The sequence below is a fragment of the Terrapene carolina genome, unplaced genomic scaffold (assembly GCF_002925995.2).
Source record: "Terrapene carolina triunguis isolate 2854851 unplaced genomic scaffold, T_m_triunguis-2.0 Scaffold68, whole genome shotgun sequence".
Classification (NCBI taxonomy): Eukaryota; Metazoa; Chordata; order Testudines; family Emydidae; genus Terrapene; species Terrapene triunguis.
In genome coordinates this window covers 9,369,205-9,388,981 of record NW_020664419.1, presented here as the reverse complement: position 1 = coordinate 9,388,981, position 19,777 = coordinate 9,369,205, and the positions used below count along the sequence as shown (strand labels likewise).

The 19,777-nt window shown below is 44.4% G+C and overlaps 1 protein-coding gene across 1 annotated transcript in view; it reads right to left on the bottom strand.

Annotated features, from left to right (window-relative positions):
* Nucleotides 1–7,752, bottom strand: part of PROSER2 (proline and serine rich 2) — a 15,267-nt gene extending 7,515 nt beyond the window's left edge. Inside the window, exon 1 of the mRNA XM_026648633.2 lies at nucleotides 7,528–7,752. Within this exon, the coding sequence (XP_026504418.1) occupies nucleotides 7,528–7,662 (135 nt within the window). The 5' untranslated portion in view covers nucleotides 7,663–7,752. The remainder of the gene's footprint in view (nucleotides 1–7,527) is intronic.
* Nucleotides 7,753–19,777: the final 12,025 nt, after the last annotated feature.

Genomic DNA, 19,777 nt, shown 5'->3' with positions numbered 1-19,777 from the left:
GGGGCGGCAATTTTTTGACGGCCTAGGGGCAGCAAATTTGTTAATCTGCCCCTGTGTTAACCCTGCAATGCAGGATTGAGGCCTTACCATATGAACATTGGTTTGTTTTTGACAGAGGCCAGGTCCACACTAAAATGTTAAGACTACATAGCTCAGGGGTATGAAAGTTCCACACCCTGAGTGACATGGTTAAACTAATCTAATCCCCACTGTAGACAGAGTTCTTCTGTCCATCTAGCCACTGCCTCTCGGCAAGTGGTACGGAGCACAGTGAGCCAGCCTGAGAAGCGCCTCCGCCCCGCCCACCCAGGCCCAGGGAGCTGGAAGTGCCAGGGGAGAGGGGAGGAGAGAGGCGCAGCAGGAGGAGAGAGGGGCCCATGCAGCAGCCCTGGGCCAGGCCCAGCTCAGGGCAGGAGGGTCACTGGGGAAGGTGCTTGGAGCAAGGTCCCTTTGTTCAGCCAGAGGCAGGAGCCTTGCCCATGCCCCTCCCCCTGTTGCGGTGTCCGCGAGCGCGTGGGAACTCCAGAGAGACACTGATGCTGTGAGTCGGGCCGAGGCCGGCCCAGCCCAGCCCAGCCCAGAGGCACATGCTCCCGATCCTGTGGCCCCAGCCTCCCAGCAGCCGGCAGGACTGGCTGCCCTGGCCCAGGGAGGTGGGGCTGGAAGGTTCCTCCCAGAGGCAACAGGTGGAGCAGTCACATGGCCCTCCCTTCACATTGTGCCTCCCCCAGTATCGTCCGGCACAAGTCTATGTTCACAGCCATTATTTTCTTCCCTCAACCAAAAGCTTTTCTCTGCAATGGTCACCCAAGTAGTCTGTTTCTCATGGGAGTGATGAGAAAGCAGCTATGGAGGAACAATGGTCTTTTGGTTAGGGCACTGAGATGGGGTTCAGGAGACCCTTAAAGTCCAGATTCCAGCCCTGCCACAGGCACACTATGCCTCAAGTTTCCCCATCTGTAAAATGGGGATATTTCCCTGCCACAGAGGTGTCATGAGAATAAATCCATTGGTGGTCAAGCTGCTCAGATACTATGGTGATAATATGCGCATGTCAGTACTGTGGAACAACAATGCTCTCAGAGCAGTGACAGCTTGTGAAAGGTTATTGCTTACATTAGCTGTCTCTGTACTTTCATGGTGTAATTTGAGGAATTACAAGCGATCGCTGCTCTGAGAGCACGGCTGTCTTACAAAATGCTCTTCTGCATTCTTCAAATTATACTGAAAGCTTCAGAAAAAGGGGAGGAATTTTATTACAGTAGGTGCTGGCCGTGCCAACTAGAACTAAGGTTACAAAACCTGTTTCCATTAGAACCCTATTTTCCACATAGTCCGTATGTGGAAACAGTCACCTCTTTTGGGGCTTATTTTCCAGGCTCTCTTGCTGCCTGAAAAATAATTTGTTTTCGGAAAGTTTAAGTAGAATCCCTGCAACTCCTTGTGATACTGGAAAGCAGAGGGGGGCAGGGGGAGAGAGTGGGTTTTCTTGCTCTAAGAAAAAGCTACAGTCAAAAAACAGCTGAAGTTTGAAAACCGAAATATTTAGAGTCTTAAAGCTGTTGCCTGTGAGGGAAGAAATTTGGATTATAAGCGAAAAAAGCTGGGTATGTTCAGTTGGCATCTAATATATTAGAACTTAATGCGCATTTGCCCTGTCTGGCATGAGCAGTGTGCGCGCTACTGGAATATTTTTTGTAAAGGAAAGTTTGTGTTCCAGTGAACAAATTCTCTTCTACCCTGTCCAGAAAAGTTACTTTAATATTAAGGACTGGAGAATATATTACAGCCATGGACCCAGTATTGCATATCCCATGATTTTATTAAATCTGGAATTTTTGCTACATTGTAAGTTTAAGAAAGTAAAGTTTATCTCTATAAATGGATTGCGGGTGTGTGTGTAAAATTCTGTGTTTGATTTCTGTTCAAAATTTAAGTCCGCTTAAGTAACAATGTTGAAAGCCATCCCTGCAATCACAGCATTGGATCTGAAAAAAACTCAATGTTTGGTCTTTTTTGGTGTCAGTATCTAAGGGTTTTGGAGGTCAAAGGCAGCCCACAGTGACTTGGGCAACCCCCGTGTTTTAAATTGGGTAGTAAAGGTGAGATCTACTGGCCCTTTAATATAAGGGACTTTAATTCTACTAAGAGCGAATACTAAGCAATAAAAACGAAAATAAGAGGTGCTTCAGAACAAGAATGATTAGTTATTTGCATGTATGATTGTGTGAAGAGATTCTCATTCTACATATAGGGCCATAGACAGGTATTTCATAAAGAACAGAAACACTGGAAAAATTCAGTGATTGAGGATCATCTCAATAGACTGGAAATAGTGTCATTACAGGACCACTTAATCTTGTGTAACATACTCCCTACATTCAGCATGGTGGAGTCAAGAGTTATGGGGTATTGTTGGGATCAGTCCACTGTAAATTCATATGAACAAAGGAATAGTTGTAGTAGAATCAAGTCTGCAATTCCTGACTAACACCCTTAACTTCTAAAACCTCCTTAGTTTAATGGAGAAGTTGGAGGAGCCTGGGTGCAGATAAGGTTAAGTGGGTACTTGTGCAAAGGGAAGGCCTGAGATTGGCATGTATGAGATTGTAACATCAGATTGCTTCACACAATGCAAGAATCGGAATGGGGAGGAATGCAGCCCAGCGCCAGAGGCAGCCGTGCATTCCTGATTAGAGTTGGCGTGATGGCAGTGGCAACAGCTACCACAGGGGGAACAGCACAACAGTGCAAATAGTGCTTGTCCTGCTGCCATCCCATAGTGCACTGGTCATTGTTTAGGTAGCACGGCTGCCATGGGCGGCGGCGGGTGAACCATGAGCTTGGGGAGGATAGCCTCTGGCTGGCCCACCCCTCATACCTCCGCCAGAACCCAGAGAGCCCCACCCCCCGCCAGCCCCGGGCTGCCTGAGTGTCCGTCCCCCCGGAGCACTGGTCAGGCAGCGCAGCCCCCAGAACAGCATGTGGGCGGGCAGGCAGCCCAGCCCCCCACCCCAGGCCTGGAGTGCCAGGCATGCAGGCAGCTGAGCACAGCCCCCAGCCCCAACACGGGGGGCAGAGGGGGTGGGCAGCACGGCGCCGAGCACTGGGTGGGCAGGCGGCGCGGACTCCAGCCCCTGAGTGCCAGGCGGGAGGGCGGCGTGAGCATTTGGTCAAAACCTATTTCCAAATATAGCAGCTAACACAGGCATAACTGGAAAGTCTAACCCAACCTAGAATCAAATTAACAGGACACACTAGGCTCCATTGCATTTGTTTATGTATGAAGGCTACACACAGTGGCCAAGAGCAGTAGGTATTTAACAGCACACAGGGTAATCAGCACAGGAAGGAGGTTCTCTCAGTAGCTCTCACTTGCATTTGAGACACTAGTACAATCTCAATACCACAATTCAGTGCCAGCACAACTCACCCGAAACATGCTCGAGCAGGCGCTGTATGGTTTCAGTAAGTGACACTGCTGCACTGATATGCTATTCCCACCTAGAAAGGACTTCAGTTACTCACAGCTGGATTTAGAAATAGTACAATCATGGGCGGTGGGTATAATAGGCCAGGGGAGGCTCTGCCCCCCATGCTGCTACCACCAGACCCTGTTGCGGGGTTTGGCGGGGGGAAGTTTTTGCTTTATTATGCCTCATGCAGGTTCCAGGGTGGCTGAGGAGGCGGTATGTGCTAAACAGCTTACCAGGTTCATTTGTAATCTCCCTGGCCTCCTGAATCCAGGAAGCTGAATAACAAATACCGCCCTCCTCAGCCATCTCGGAACCTGCATAGGGCATATCAAAAGCGTCTTTGGGACGAGAGGTTTTTACCCAGGGCAGCTTGGGATCTGGGGAGGCACGGCATGGCTGAGGCTGGCCTGGGGCTCCTCTGGGCAGGATGTGGGGAGGGCTTGGGGGCTTTGGCTGGTCCAGAGCTCCTTTGGCCAACGTGGGGGGACTCGAGGCTCCTCTGGGCAGGGAGGGGGGGCAGACAAAAGGGGCAGAGCTAGGGACTAGCCTCCCTAAAGGGGGGCTCCACCTGCCGCCTATGAATACAATTACAGAATTAAAGCACTGAAAAAGGAGGCCTTGCTGCTTAAGCCCACAAACCTTTATTTTTTGTTTTAAACTGCTGATGCATAAACTGATGCTTGAAAAAAGTCCAGGGCCTCATTCTATCCCCAGTGAGATTCAAATATACAGTCTTAAACTGCTCAGCCTGGATTTAACTGCACTTGTTTCATCAGCTGTGTAAAAGAGCCGACCAAGAACAGGAGCCCTTGCCCCAAGTGAAAGGGAGCATGCTCTAAATTTAACGCATGGGATTAGGAATTGAGATTCTTGAGAAGAACTGAGTATTTTTGTTTACCCACGCTTTTAGAGCCATGCAAGTGATTCCATGCATGGAGAAGACACACTCATCTTTCACTCCACTGAGAATGTTTTAGCTGATCTGAATGTCAACTTTTGCTCAGACAAGGAGATGTTTTTGGACACTGGCAGAATGTCACTTTTCATACTCACAGACCTGTGTGCAAAACTTCCTTCCTTGAATAATGTGACTTTTTACAGTTCTAAAATAAATGGACATGGGCTAGATCACTTTTCAATTAAACTTACATTTTGGTTTGTGATGCTAACCCTTAAGTGTCCGTTATTCGTTAGGCAAATTCCACTCCAAACACAGCATGGATACAGGTACCATTAAAAATAGCTTTTTCTAGTCAACATACGAGTATGGGGTGCTTTAAAGAATGCATTGTATCTAAATGGATTAGATCAAAGCATTAACATGCAGACAGCTGCACATTTCCAAGACTTCCTCTACTTAATATGCTAAAGTGACAATAGACTGCTGGCAAGATTAGTTCTTAAACATGGGCCTTGTGTACACTGAGGGTTTAAGTCTCTCCGCCAAATGCTACAGTGGTACAGTTTCACAGATGCAGCACTGGTATAAAACACAACTGCAAACTGCTATGCTAGAGTTAGTTCAACTGTTTGCACATGCTATTGTTTTCCTGTGTTTGTTTGAATTCCATAGAGATCTCTCATCCAAAGGTTGCATCTGCCAACTGGATGGAGTTTAGACACCTAGAGATATGGAGGGCCCTTTCCTTGTAACCAGCTGGGGGGAAAAAAATAAAAATCTCAAGCGATACTTTCACTTGTAATCCTCTGAAGCCCTGCAAAGCAAAAAGTGACCCTGACTCCCTATGTTGTGTCTGGATAAACAGAAACTCATTAATGCAGACAACAGATAAGTTCTTAGAAACCTTTAAACTTAATGATCCGCCTGCCTTGTAGTATCTAAAGATTGCGATGCCAGCTGAAAAGCAGCTATGGGTGACTGATAATTGTAGAGAGATGTTAAGATGTAGTGATGAAATGTTTTGATAGTGTGTTAATATGGACTGTAAAGGAAGTCTAACATACTGTCAGTGCTTTTCTCTCTCTCCACCTCCCTCCCCCTAAAACTCGACACCTTCACAAACACCACATGTAAGGTCAGTACTATTTATCCTCGCTTTGTAAATGAGGAAGCGAGGACAAGAAGTTTAAGTGACTGGCTTAAAGGTCACACACACACACACACACACAAAAACACGATGTTGCCTGGGAGGAAGAGCATCACTTAAGGCAGTGGCGAGCAACCTGCAGCCCATCATGATAATCCGCTGGCGGGCCGCCAGACAGTTTGTTTACATTTGAACAGCCGCCCGCAGCTCCCAGTGGCCATGGTTTGCCATTCCTGCACAATGGGAGCTGCGGGAAGCTGCAACTTCTCCTTAGTTGCTAGCTGCTTTATCTGCTATGCCAACCATTTATTAACATCTGTTTAATATTGATGTCACTTAAGAGACTTATTAATTCTAGTATGACCTTTCCTACTGCACGTGGATAAAAAAGCCACACAAACTACACAGCACAGCCTATAGAAAAGGCACTAATGTCTTCCTGAGCTTGGTCAGCTGAGAGATGCATGACACTGGTGGAAGTCCTCCATCAATAGCCAGCTTGTTATCCCTGCTGGGTTGGGTACAAAAAACCCCTCCTCTTGTTACCTACGGGAAACACCATGACAGCAGAGGATTCCAACCCTATCATGGAAGCATATCGCATGCTGCCGCCCACTTAGATGAAGGTCGTTCAAGAGGTGGCCCATGTCACTTCTTGACACTGAAGAGTAGACGGGTGACGATGTGAACACCTGTTGTGTTTCATTTCCCCAAGAGCTGCCACTGATTTTGGGGGCGCAGCCTGAGACCTGCCGCCGTGGATGCTCAGTGCTTTTGAGAGGCAGACATTGTCCGGGTCATTGCCTTCTCAGTGGCAATGACTGCATGGCTGGCGCGCGAGACCCCCCCCTTCAGGGAGACTAACCACATGGCCCCACCCTTTGTACCTTGCCCCCACATCCTCCAGAGCCCCAAGCACCCACCCTACCTCCCCTCCCCCACCGCCAGGCTGCACCCAGCACCCACCACGCCTCCCCTTCCCCACTCCCCCCCAGCGCCAGGCCGCCAGCCCGCTGGCCTCAGCATCGGCTCTGGCTGGCGTTGGAACTGAGCTTCTGCCGACTTGGGCACTGGCATGGGGGAAGAGGGCGCAGCATGGGCAGGGCCAGGGCTTGGCTTAGGGAAGGCTTAGCCTCCCCAGGCCTATTATGCCTGCGCCCATGAATGACTCATTGACTCAAGTGTGAAAGGACCCGATCCCTTCCCTGGCCCCTCCTGCGACAATGCTTGAATAGCCTGAGTCATTCTAATTGGAGGATGCAAGGCTCATGTCTCACACTCAGCGATTACTCATGCACAATTTTAATGACCACACACATGCATTTATGTGAAGACAGCTATGTTTATGGTGATGTATTCATTACACACCAAATTATATTAAGTCTGAGTGAGTAGTAGAGCCTTCATGCAGCTAGTGGCAACTAAGTGCCTAATCTAATAGGAAACAGAACACAGGAGATGTCTACAATCAAGCACTAAGTACCTTACTGATGGTTATTCTCAAAGCTGCCCTGCTTTGGGAAGAGGGTAAACATCTCCAATTTCTTTAGTTCACAGGACTTATCTGTGTCTGGAACGAGTCAATTGTGATTCCAAATCCATGGTGTTAAGATGCGTGCGAACGGAATAAGGAAGCTTACAATGTGATTTGATCTAGCAACCTAGTCTTGGTTATTCCAGCTTTGTGAATGAAATAAAATAAGGCATTCCACCAAGCTATGGCCTGCGTCATAGGCAGAAAGTCAGACTAAAGGAGCAAAAATGGTTATTTTTGGCCTTACAATGTATGTAGAGCTATAATCAAATTTGTTAGTCTCTAAGGTGCCACAAGTACTCTTGTTCTTTTTGCAGATACAGACTAACAGGGCTGCTACTCTGAAACCAATCAAAAAATCAGTAATACAGGACTCCAGTCAATTGAGCTTAACATTAAAAAATCCAAAACTACAGGATGCAAAGAAAGCAAAGGTAGGTTAGGTCATTTAGCTAGATTAAGCACTTACCAAGGTAAAATTCCTGCACCTAGAGTGGCTGCTTCGACTCTCCAAGCTCCCACTTCTTTCAAAGCTCTCAAGTCTGCACTTCGGTGAGATTTCAGATGCCATTTCTGAAAAGTCCAACATCAAATGTCTAGGCATTCCACCCCAAAGAAAGATCGTCCCAAAGCAGGTTTGTCAGGCGGCGTAGAAAGTGGTCAATGCCTTATGTGGGGCTGCTCACCATGTTCATCTCTGAAAGTAGAAGAGAACTGTGGTGTTAGTTTAGGTTTGATTTTTAATCTATTTAACGGGCAGGGAGGGTAAAACAGTGAAGATCTCAAAGTCTATAATCAGGAAAAATCTTTTAATCACTTTGCAGGAGACCAGGGTATTTCCATCAACCACCTACATCTTAAAGTGCAGTTCTAATCTAAAAGGTGACTTTAAAACACATGGAATGGAGGGGCTACATGTCCATCTCGGCGACTTCCGGATCAGATGGGCTCTGTTTATCAGTGCGGACATTACATAACTACATACTGTCCCATACGTAACTCAGTCTGGGATCTGACAATCAGGCTGGGTTTTCTATTATTAGTATTATCACACATCACTACTACTGGTAATAAGATTCTGCATGCCAAATTATTACACCTTCAGTGACCTCTATGCAACCCCTTAACTGCCAATGGGTTTGATGGGAACAATTTTTCTTTTTTATTAAGATGCATAAGAGGAATGAAATCCAGTTCCATCTCTTAGCTCTGCAGGGCTGACTCATTTGTCACTCATGTGAACAGATCCAATCTTGATTACATTCAAGGAACCCATCTGTGGAGTAAGCAGGTACCATTTTTATAGTCCCATTTCAGAGTGAAATTGCACTTTAAACCTTAAAGCACCTCTGGCTCTAACTTAATTTCATTCACTGTCATGCAGAAAGATGTTTATTCCTTTGGAGAAACCAGGCTTATTGGAATAAAAACCCCATACACAAGTATTTACTGACGCACAAGAGCTTTCAAACTATTGCAGGTTTCAGTTCCGCTGTATCTGGCTGATAAGCATTAGAACTAGTTGTAACGCTTTGAAGGAACCTTACCCCTCTGCCCCAATATTTTCTTCAGTCCCAAACATTAACATGAAGATAAGAGCATCCTCTAGAGACAGTGCTCACTAACAGCATGAGACACTTCCCCACCCTACCAGCCCATCTGCTCTCAAACATCCAGACATATCTAAAAGCATGATGATGTACTGAGAAGTAACACCACACGTCTTTCCCCCCCCCACCAGAACTTTCCCAGTCACAAGCAATATTTAAATATTCTGTAGAGTGGTAACAAATACAATTCCTCAGTACACTGGGGTCATGGGCTGGTATTCAGTGCCACCAACTATCACGTTTGTTACGTTAGAGCCCAGGGGACCATTGAGAATGAGGTCCTACTGTGCCGGGCTCATTACAAACATAGAATGAGACAGTCCCGGACCCGAAGAACTTACAGTCTCATAGTTTGACTCCTTAGGGGCAAAACAAGTGGGAGGTGGGGAGCCCAGTTTGCATTTCCAGTTCAACTGGATTATTTCTCCTCTCTCACCCCACCCCACCCCGGCTCTCAGAAACCACTAACTTTTTTTTGCCTCTTAACCAGCTGATTGGCATGTCACATCAGTACAACAGTATCTATCAATATTCTGACAATTCCATTCTCCTGATCACTTCATCCTGGCAGAATGCTATGATATACTAAAGGTATGTATGAATGTTGTCTTAGCTATGCCATTACTCCAATATTTGTCTTGTGGGAAGACTCCCACACAATGTAGCTAGGCTGCAATCCAGAAAATCCTAGGAGTAAACACTCCAAAGTAAACAGAGCAGTGGATTTCCACCCCACTGAACCATGCTAAAATAGGAAAAAGCTGCTCTTGTAAGCAACAATAAATCTAACAGTTACGATTTACTTTGGAGACTTTTTTAAAAGCCACCTATCCACAGGAATGAACACTTCTTATTTCTGCCCTCTTCTTATGCCCACCTCTTACTATACTTACTTACTCTTGCAATTACAGCAACACCTATGTAAGTACATGCCAAGAATTACTGTTTCGTACATGTATACTATGAAAACTATGACCAAAGGTTACGAGGCAGGCATGTTTTTAATACTGCTGCACCTGCCAATGTTCTCATTTCTGCCTCTGCAGGCACCAGAGATATTTAAAAAGGGCTCTAGAGGTGATCCCGGCAATTACAGACCAATAAGTCTAACATCGGTACCGGGCAAATTAGTCGAAACAATAGTAAAGAATAAAATTGTCAGACACATAGAAGAACATAAATTGTTGGGCAAAAGTCAACATGGTTTCTCTAAAGGGAAATCGTGTCTTACTAATCTATTAGAGTTCTTTGAAGGGGTCAACAAACATGTGGACAAGGGGGATCCAGTGGACATAGTGTACTTAGATTGCCAGAAAGCCTTTGACAAGGTCCCTCACTAAAGGCTCTTACGTAAATTAAGTTGTCATGGGATAAAAGGGAAGGTCCTTTCATGGATTGAGAACTGGTTAAAAGATAGGGAACAAAGGGTAGGAATTAATGGTAAAGTCTCAGAATGGAGAGGGGTAACTAGTGGTGTTCCCCAAGGGTCAGTCCTAGGACCAATCCTATTCAACTTATTCATAAATGATCTGGAGAAAGGGGTAAAAAGTGAGGTGGCAAAGTTTGCAGAGGATACTAAACTGCTCAAAATAGTTAAGACCAAAGCAGACTGTGAAGAACTTCAAAAAGATCTCACAAAACTAAGTGATTGGGCAACAAAATGGCAAATTAAATTAAATGGATAAATGTAAAGTAATGCACATTGGAAAAAATAACCCCAGCTATACATACAATATGATGGGGGCTAATTTAGCTACAACAAATCAGGAAAAAGATCTTGGAGTCATCGTGGATAGTTCTCTGAAGATGTCCACGCAGTGTGCAGAGGTGGTCAAAAAAGCAAACAGGATGTTAGGAATCATTAAAAAGGGGATAGAGAATAAGACTGAGAATATATTATTGCCCTTATATAAATCAATGGTACGCCCACATCTCGAATACTGCGTACAGATGTGGTCTCCTCATCTCAAAAAAGATATACTGGCACTAGAAAAGGTTCAGAGAAGGGCAACTAAAATCATTAGGGGTTTGGAGAGGGTCCCATATGAGGAGAGATTAAAGAGGCTAGGACTTTTCAGCTTGGAAAACAGGAGACTAAGGGGGGGATATGACAGAGGTATATAAAATTATGAGTGATGTGGAGAAAGTAGATAAGGAAAAGTTACTTACTTATTCCCATAATACAAGAACTAGGGGCACCAAATGAAATTAATAGGCAGCAGGTTTAAAACAAATACAAGGAAGTTCTTCTTCACACAGCACACAGTCAACTTCTAAAAATCACTTAGAAAAGTTAGATGCCTGCAAGTCACCAGGGCCTGATGAAATGCATCCTAGAATACTCAAGGAGCTAATAGAGGAGGTATCTGAGCCTCTAGCTATTATCTTTGGAAAATCATGGGAGACGGGAGAGATTCCAGAAGACTGGAAAAGGGCAAATATAGTGCCCATCTATAAAAAGGGAAATAAAAACAACCCAGGAAACTACAGATCAGTTAGTTTAACTTCTGTGCCAGGGAAGATAATGGAGCAAGTAATTAAGGAAATCATCTGCAAACACTTGGAAGGTGGTAAGGTGATAGGGAACAGCCAGCATGGATTTGTAAAGAACAAATCATGTCAAACCAATCTGATAGCTTTCTTCGATAGGATAACGAGTCTTGTGGATAAGGGAGAAGCTGTGGATGTGGTATACCTAGACTTTAGTAAGGCATTTGATACGGTCTCGCATGATATTCTTATCGACAAACTAGGCAAGTACAATTTAGATGGGGCTACTATAAGGTGGGTGCATAACTGGCTGGATAACCGTACTCAGAGAGTTGTTATTAATGGTTCCCAATCCTGCTGGAAAGGCATAACGAGTGGGGTTCCGCAGGGGTCTGTTTTGGGACCGGCTCTGTTCAATATCTTCATTAACGACTTAGATATTGGCATAGAAAGTACGATTATTAAGTTTGCGGATGATACCAAACTGGGAGGGATTGCAACTGCTTTGGAGGACAGGGTCATAATTCAAAATGATCTGGACAAATTGGAGAAATGGTCTGAGGTAAACAGGATGAAGTTTAACAAAGACAAATGCAAAGTGCTCCACTTAGGAAGAAAAAAAATCAGTTTCACACATACAGAATGGGAAGAGACTGTCTAGGAAGGAGTACGGCAGAAAGGGATCTAGGGGTTATAGTGGACCACAAGCTAAATATGAGTCAACAGTGTGATGCTGTTGCAAAAAAAGCAAACATGATTCTGGGATGTATTAACAGGTGTGTTGTGAGCAAGACACGAGAAGTCATTCTTCCGCTCTACTCTGCTCTGGTTAGGCCTCAACTGGAGTATTGTGTCCAGTTCTGGGCACCGCATTTCAAGAAAGATGTGGAGAAATTGGAAAGGGTCCAGAGAAGAGCAACAAGAATGATTAAAGGTCTTGAGAACATGACCTATGAAGGAAGGCTGAAAGAATTGGATTTGTTTAGTTTGGAAAAGAGAAGACTGAGAGGGGACATGATAGCAGTTTTCAGGTATCTAAAAGGGTGTCATAAGGAGGAGGGAGAAAACTTGTTCACCTTAGCCTCTGAGGATAGAACAAGAAGCAATAGGCTTAAACTGCAGCAAGGGAGGTCTAGGTTGGACATTAGGAAAAAGTTCCTAACTGTCAGGGTGGTTAAACACTGGAATAAATTGCCTAGGGAGGTTGTGGAATCTCCATCTCTGGAGATATTTAAGAGTAGGTTAGATAAATGTCTATCAGGGATGGTCTAGACAGTATTTGGTCCTGCCACGCGGGCAGGGGACTGGACTCGATGACCTCTCGAGGTCCCTTCCAGTCCTAGAATCTATGAAAACTTGTGGAACTCCTTACCTGAGGAGGTTGTGAAGGCTAGGACTATAACAGCGTTTAAAAGAGAACTGGATAAATTCATGGAGGTTAAGTCCATTAATGGCTATTAGCCACGATGGGCGAGGAATGGTGTCCCTAGACTTGGTTTGTCAGAGGGTGGAGATGGATGGCAGGAGAGAGATCACTTTATCATTACCTGTTAGGTTCACTCCCTCTGGGGCACCTGGCATTGGCCACGGTCGGTAGACAGGATACTGGGCTAGATGGACCTTTGGTCTGACCCAGTACGGTCGTTCTTATGTTCTTATGCAATGGCAGGAGGATGTGAAATTCAAACAAGCAGCATAAAGGAAGAATGCATCCTGTGCTATTACCTGGATTCCTCAGCTCCATCTTCAGAGTAAGCACTGGGACACAGCACTAGACTGTTCACACGGCAGCAGCATTTGGTGAAAGGTAACACAATGGGTTAAAAGCCTGGTGCTGCTGAAGTCCATTGGGAAACTCCCATTGACTTCAACAGGACAAGGATTTAATCCATTGTCTTTAAAGACACTGCTTACAAGTAAGGGAGGTTGTCAAAGGCACAAATGCCCAACTCTTACCACAACTCCATGAAAGTGGGATGCTTACCTCCCATTTGTGCCTTTGAACATCTCCCTGTAACGTTCATGTAGGAGTCTTGAGTTGAATGTACTGAAACACCACATTTGTTCCATCTGTTAACAGTGTCTTTCAGTGAGCCCCAGGTTTTTTTGGTATCCTAACCCTAAAGCTTCTTGCTGAACTTTTCACACATACACCCCCAATTTTCACAATGGTGCCCCACTGGTGACAAAAGGTCACCAAGTTCGTTGTCTGTCTAGGAATTTACATGTCTCACATCACCAGGGCATCTCAGCAAAGATAGCCTCCAAAAGTTTAAACAAACCTAATCTAACCAGGAGAAGGAGGGAGAACTATTTGACCCAAGAGTCCTGTCCTGCTCCCACTGAAGTCAACTGCAAAACCTCAAGGGGGTCCCGGACTGAGCCTCGGTGGGGTATTCTTTGCACCTGAAAAAGAACACCCAAATCCAATACTAATAAGAACTCTGTAACAGCAGTGAGCAGCTTCACTTCCAACAACTCCACGTTATTCATCCTGCATTTCAGGCTCAGAAAGGCTTCATCGAGCTCAGTAGTTAATCGTTCCTTGGAAAAGAAGAAATCTTCACCCTCCTACCCAACAACAGGCAAGATGTGTTATGGTAGCCATTATTCCTCTCTCTTGTAGGTCCTGGCTACCCTACAGATTTTGCTCACGTGAGGAAAGCTTGTGAGCCTGGTTTATCAGTTAATATATTCAACTGCTGATGTGGACAGGGCAGGAGGGGTTTTTTTAAGTGTCTTAAACCTAGCCTAAAAGATCAAATTTAACAGAATTATGGCCCAGTCACACAGGGAGCCTAACCAGGGAATTAAAAGAAGTTCCTAACAGAGCAGAAAATGTAATTCAGACAGAGGTCTTTAGCAAAGCAATAATCCAAAATGGCAATTGATTGATAAATTTGGTGCTACATAGCTTTGGCCTAGGATAGAGGGCAGTGCAGGCAGGTATTGTGAAGGCACTAGACTGGGACTCAGGAGACCTAAGTTCAACACTCAGCTCTACCACAGACAGTGTGTGATCATGGACAAGTCATTTAGTCTCTCTGGGCCTCATATCCCCATCTGTAAAAGAAGGATAACACTGCCTTTCTCCCAACCTGGCCCCCACGGTGTGGGTCTGTCTATTTAGAATTTATGCTTGTCAGGGCAGGGACTGTCTCCTGCTATGTGTTTGTACAGTGCCTAGCACCATGGGGACTGATCTCAACCGTGGCCTCCAAGCATTACTGTGATACAAGTAGTATAATTTACAGACAAATTCCCTTCTTGGACTTGAATAATGCAGAAGTCTCTGTGTCTTGGTACTCCCCCCATCACCAGCAAGAGAGAGAGATTTTATGACTTTAGCCACCTCTACTCGAACCTCCTAATGAGCTTCAAAACAACTCCCCTTCTCCCCCCCATTGTATGGTCCAATAGGATTGTCAAGGTAACCAGACAGGCTCAAAATAAAATAAATCCTAAGGAGAGATCAAACAGCAGGTTAATAGGAAGCTGCTCTTCTTGACCTTCAAAATGCATTAAAAATGGAAGCTGTTCACAACAGGATTTATTTCTTGTCTACCCAACACACTCATTATGGACACATTACAGGTGTTTAAATGCAATGCCCTTACTTGAACCAACTGTGGTAGACTGTTCCCATCACTCATCAGTGGCCCAAATATTGCACTTCAGGCCAGGCAGCAGAAAAGTACATCTGAAAACACTGACAGTTTTCCTAAGAGCAAATTCCGAGTCCCCAATAACAGTGCTCTAATTTTCACGTTAGGATTATTTGAAAGCCGCACAATTCTTACATTTAACTGCAACTAACCATGTTCGGTTGGTGGATGGGGATTTCATCAACAGTATTTTGTAACTGACACTGATAATTTTAGTCTGAGTTCAGTTTTAATCTTCCCAAGATGCATAGACTCAGCAGAGAGACTATAGAAAATTGCTGTAGATTAAGGAGTTGTCTTTCATTCTAGAAAGCCAAATTTTTAGAGCCTGTGGACTCAGATTATTACTGTACTTTGTTTCATGTTTAGCAACCAGAAGATACAGAATTTTTATACTAGGGGAGCTAAGTGATGTACTAGGTAGCAAACCACAAAAGCAATTTCGTTTGAGAGCTTAATAGGCAAGATTGATCCTTCCAAAATGGAAAGCATCCAAATGTAGAGAGCACCATTCCACTTACATGACCAGCATGATATATTGAAGAAAATATGGTCATGATTCTCAGAAAGTTATTAAGATTTTAAAAAACAGAATGTTGCTGAACTGTCCCCTTCCCTGTACTATATATAAATATAATGCTTTGGAAATAAACAAAAGCTGTAAGCTCTTTGCACCAAAATTAAATTTCCCACCAAGTCAGGATAGTATTCTAGATCCTGCAGAGTTCTAAGCCCAAATCCTGTTCCTATTCTTTAAGAAAAAGAGCACCATATACAAATCATTTTAAGAGTACAATTGGAATACACCAAAACCCCCACAATGTTATTTCCAGTAAAACTATTTCAGTGAAGAATGACAGCGAAGTCCCTGACCTGCATGTGTCCACACCACACACCATTTAGCTCAATGGCACTTCTTCTATATGTACATGAATAAGCGTGTGCAGGGTTATGGCCTGAAGGCCTGATCTGCAGCCCAGTGAAATTAATGAAGAGACTCCCATTTGCTTCAATGGGCTTTGGATCAGCCACTTAGCCTTCAACCCCAACCTACCCTATCAAAACAAACCTACTCTCAAAAGTAGAGACAAGGTTTGGCCAGGCAGCATGACAAAACCAAACCATTTTATAACCTGGTTCACTCATAGCCATGTTTAAATCAGAAGAGTGCATGCTTGCTTTGATGATGTGGATGGGTCTATGCACAGGGATGGAAGATGCATACCGACTGTGGTTGCCTTAAATAAATAAATAAATAAATAAATGGAGATATCCTATCTCCTAGAACTGGAAGGGACCTTGAAAGGTCATTGAGTCCAGCCCTCTGCCTTCACTAGCAGGACCAAGTACTGATTTTTGCCCCAGATCCCCAAGTGGCCCCCTCAAGGATTGAACTCACAACCATGGGTTTAGCAGGCCAATGCTCAAACCACTGAGCTATCCCTCCCCTTCTTTAGCTCCTCTGGTATCTGCACAACAGATTAAATCCTTGAACTTTAGAAGAACATACTCTCCTACTCTGGTGATAATATGAACAAGGAGACAGAGGCATCCTGGATAAAGGTAAAGAGAAAACAGCAATGGCATCTGGACAGAACAAAAGTTATCACCATGTCTACATTGAAGACATGTAGGATGATAAGGAAGTGTTAATTTAAGCCTTCTCTACATTAGGAAAAAGGTGTAACGCCCACTGGGGTGCTGAAACAGTTTCTATAATGGGGGTGCTGAGAGCCATTGAACCAAACTGTAAACCCTGGAGATGATGGAATCCACGTCAAGACAGGGGGTGCAGCAGCACCCCCAGTTCCAGCACCTATGCTAACACCACGCAATAATTGACGTGTTTTAATCCTAGCAGAGACAGGGCAAGTTCTACAATCATCTCAATTTAGCTGCCCCCTCTTTCCCAGGGTTCACCATGACCAGCTAAACCAGTGGAAAACTAAAACTTGCCCTACCTAGGCTAGGATTTTAAACTGTGTTAGGTGTGTGTTTTTAAACATGGTAGGATATGTCTACACTAAGAAAAAGCTAACTCAGTTCAAGTAACATGTTTTATACAACTTGGCACCAAGTGGAGACAGGGATAAGTTGTATTTAAACACAGGTTACCTCAACCAGGTAATGTTTTAAAAGCATGTCTATGGGCAAACTACGTGCAAAATAGTGTTAAACTTCATGCTAGTTAAAAGTGTGTTAATGCAAATATCTAAGGGCCACAGTCTAATTGTTCACATAGACAAGCAAGCTGGGATGTGTGTCTGCCCCGCACTAGTCTGCTGCTTAAATTAGAGCACTTTGATCTCAAAGCGCTTTAATAAACTGTTAATGCAGTTCAGCAGGGTCCAAGTGGACAGACTGTAGCTGGCTAGGGTGAGGTAGATTCACACCCCAGTTTGCCACAATCTCATTGTTAGGGCTTGTCTACAATACATTTTTCCACCTGCACTAGGAAAGTGTGCTTTTGGTCAGCCCCTTAGACAGGGTCCAATCAGATTATGACCAAGTAACCAAGAAATGCTCTAAACTACATACTACGGGGAATGCTGCTTCCTAAATACTCAAAGACAGACAGAAGTGGTAGTGCATAGCTTTTTATTAAAAATGCTCTTCTATCATGGCACGATCCCACCCACACAAACCAGGTGAGCAGTGTATTTGGCCAAAAAAATGTTTTAGCTGTTCTAAAAACACAGCTGTTAGGAATAGGATATACACTTAGGGTTGGTATAAAGTGAAAACTAGTACCAGTCTAGCTGTGTCAGTCATTGGTATGAAAATAACCACACCCCCTAATGACACAGCTATGCTGACAAAGCCCCCAGCACAGATGCAGCTCTGCAGACAAAAGTGTTTGTCGGTGTAGCTAACATTTGGGGAGGTGGTGTTCATGCACCGGCAGAAAAAACTCCTTCTGTGGGCACACATTGCATCTACATTAGATGGCTATGCTGGTATAGGCTCTGTGGCGTAGACATAGCTTTAGACTGCAAGATCTCCCATGGCAGAAACCATCTCCCATCAGTGTACATCTCCCATCAGTGTACATAATCCACCTACCCAAGAAGCGCTAGGTAGGAAGAATTCTTCTATTGACCTAGCACTGTCTACACCGGAGATTAGGTCAATTTAACGACACTGCTCAGAGGTATGGATTTTTCAGACCCCTGAGCAATGTAGTTGGGTCAACCTAACTTTTTAAGTGTAGGCCAGGCCTTTCACTTAACTCAGGCCTGGTCTACACTACGACTTTAATTCGGATTTAGCTGCGTTAATCCGAATTAACCCTTCACCCGTCCACACTACAGAGCCAGTTAATTCGAATTAAAGGGTGCTTTAAATCGATTTCTGTACTCCACCTCGACGAACGGAGTAGCATCAAAATCGATTTTGTTAATTCGAATTAGGGTTAGTGTGGCCGCACACTACCGAATTAATGTGGTTAAAAACCGAATTAATGTGCTTAGTGTGGCCGTGCACAATCGAATTTATACAACCTGTTTCCCAAATTCGAATTATCTAAATTCGGATTAATCCTGTAGTGTAGACATACCCTTAATGGCATTTCTGTCCGCCTTTAGCACGATGACTTTTGAACACTGCATCCGAGTCATTTAAAAAAAAAATTCAAATCACAGGGAACATTCTAGGCATCAATGACCAGAACACTACTGATTCTCCCCCCCCAATCAAATAATAAAACAAGGGAAAATGGGAGACACAGAGCCCCTGTCATCCAATTAGCACAGCCACAGCTTCTATCATCCCTTCAATTGTCTATAGATCAAACAACTGGTTGATGGCATCCATTAATGCCTTCCAGCATAATACGTTTGCCTCATCTATGTTCATTCTCCCAATAGAGTTTAACATGTTGATCTCTTGAATGGCTTCTCTCCCAGACAGACGAGACATAATGATGGGGGGGCTGAAGGAAGAATGGATGGAACCGGAAGGGGGTATGCACACAGCACCTGGTGTGGAGGAAAGTGGAGAAAGGGAGACAGACAGAGCCCCCAAGCATGGAGAGCAAGGGGGTAAGGAGGAATGGGGTGCAGAGAACCTCTGGCAGGGGGAGATTGAGGGACACCAAGAGGGGAGGTGGTCCCACACAGTCTCTGGCAGGGGGAGTTTTGGGGAATCCCAGAAATACAGGGTGATGGGAAGGTGGCACACAGGAAGCTTGTGGGGGGTGTGGGTGGAGAGATGCAAGAACCCTTTTGTGTGTGCAATGAGCTTGGCGTACAGAAGCAACGAAGCATGTCACCCCTTACTACAAGAACCTAGAATAATGGGGCTCTTCTGATCCTGACCGGGAACTCTGGGTGTTACTGCAATATACATAACAGCAGTACCAACCCCAAGTATTCCAATCAAGAACCCGGCCCCCCAAATTAATGACATTTAAAAAAAAATACAATATGGGTTCTTTGTATTAAGTTTTTTGGTTTCTGAGCCATTAAGATGCATTCAGGTCACATTTTCAAGCTTTTCTCTGCAATTGAGTGCTGAAAACTTCTTATTTTTGTAAATGAAAGCTGAGATTCTCACATAATCACATTAATCTCCACGCTGGGCTTCAGAAACACCAAGCATCATGAGATTTGTGATAAAAAATAAAAACAAATCACAGGCGTTGACAACACTACAATAATTAATCCTGTGTACATAAGGCCCTAAAACAGCCAGGCAAGTGAAGCAACAGTTCAGCAAAGCACTTAATGCATGTGCTTGAATCCAATTGACTTCACAGGGAATTCAAGCATGCGTTCTAGCGCTTTGCTGAAATCGGAGCCTAAATTAAATGGAGAAAGGAGCCTAATTAAAAAAAAAGGGGGGGGGGGAACTGTTGATTTGTGATTGCCTCTAACATGGCTCTCCAAACAAGAGTTAACTTCAATGTGTACAATACTTTGTTGTCTTGCTTTGTTTAATGGTTAAGGTTACATCT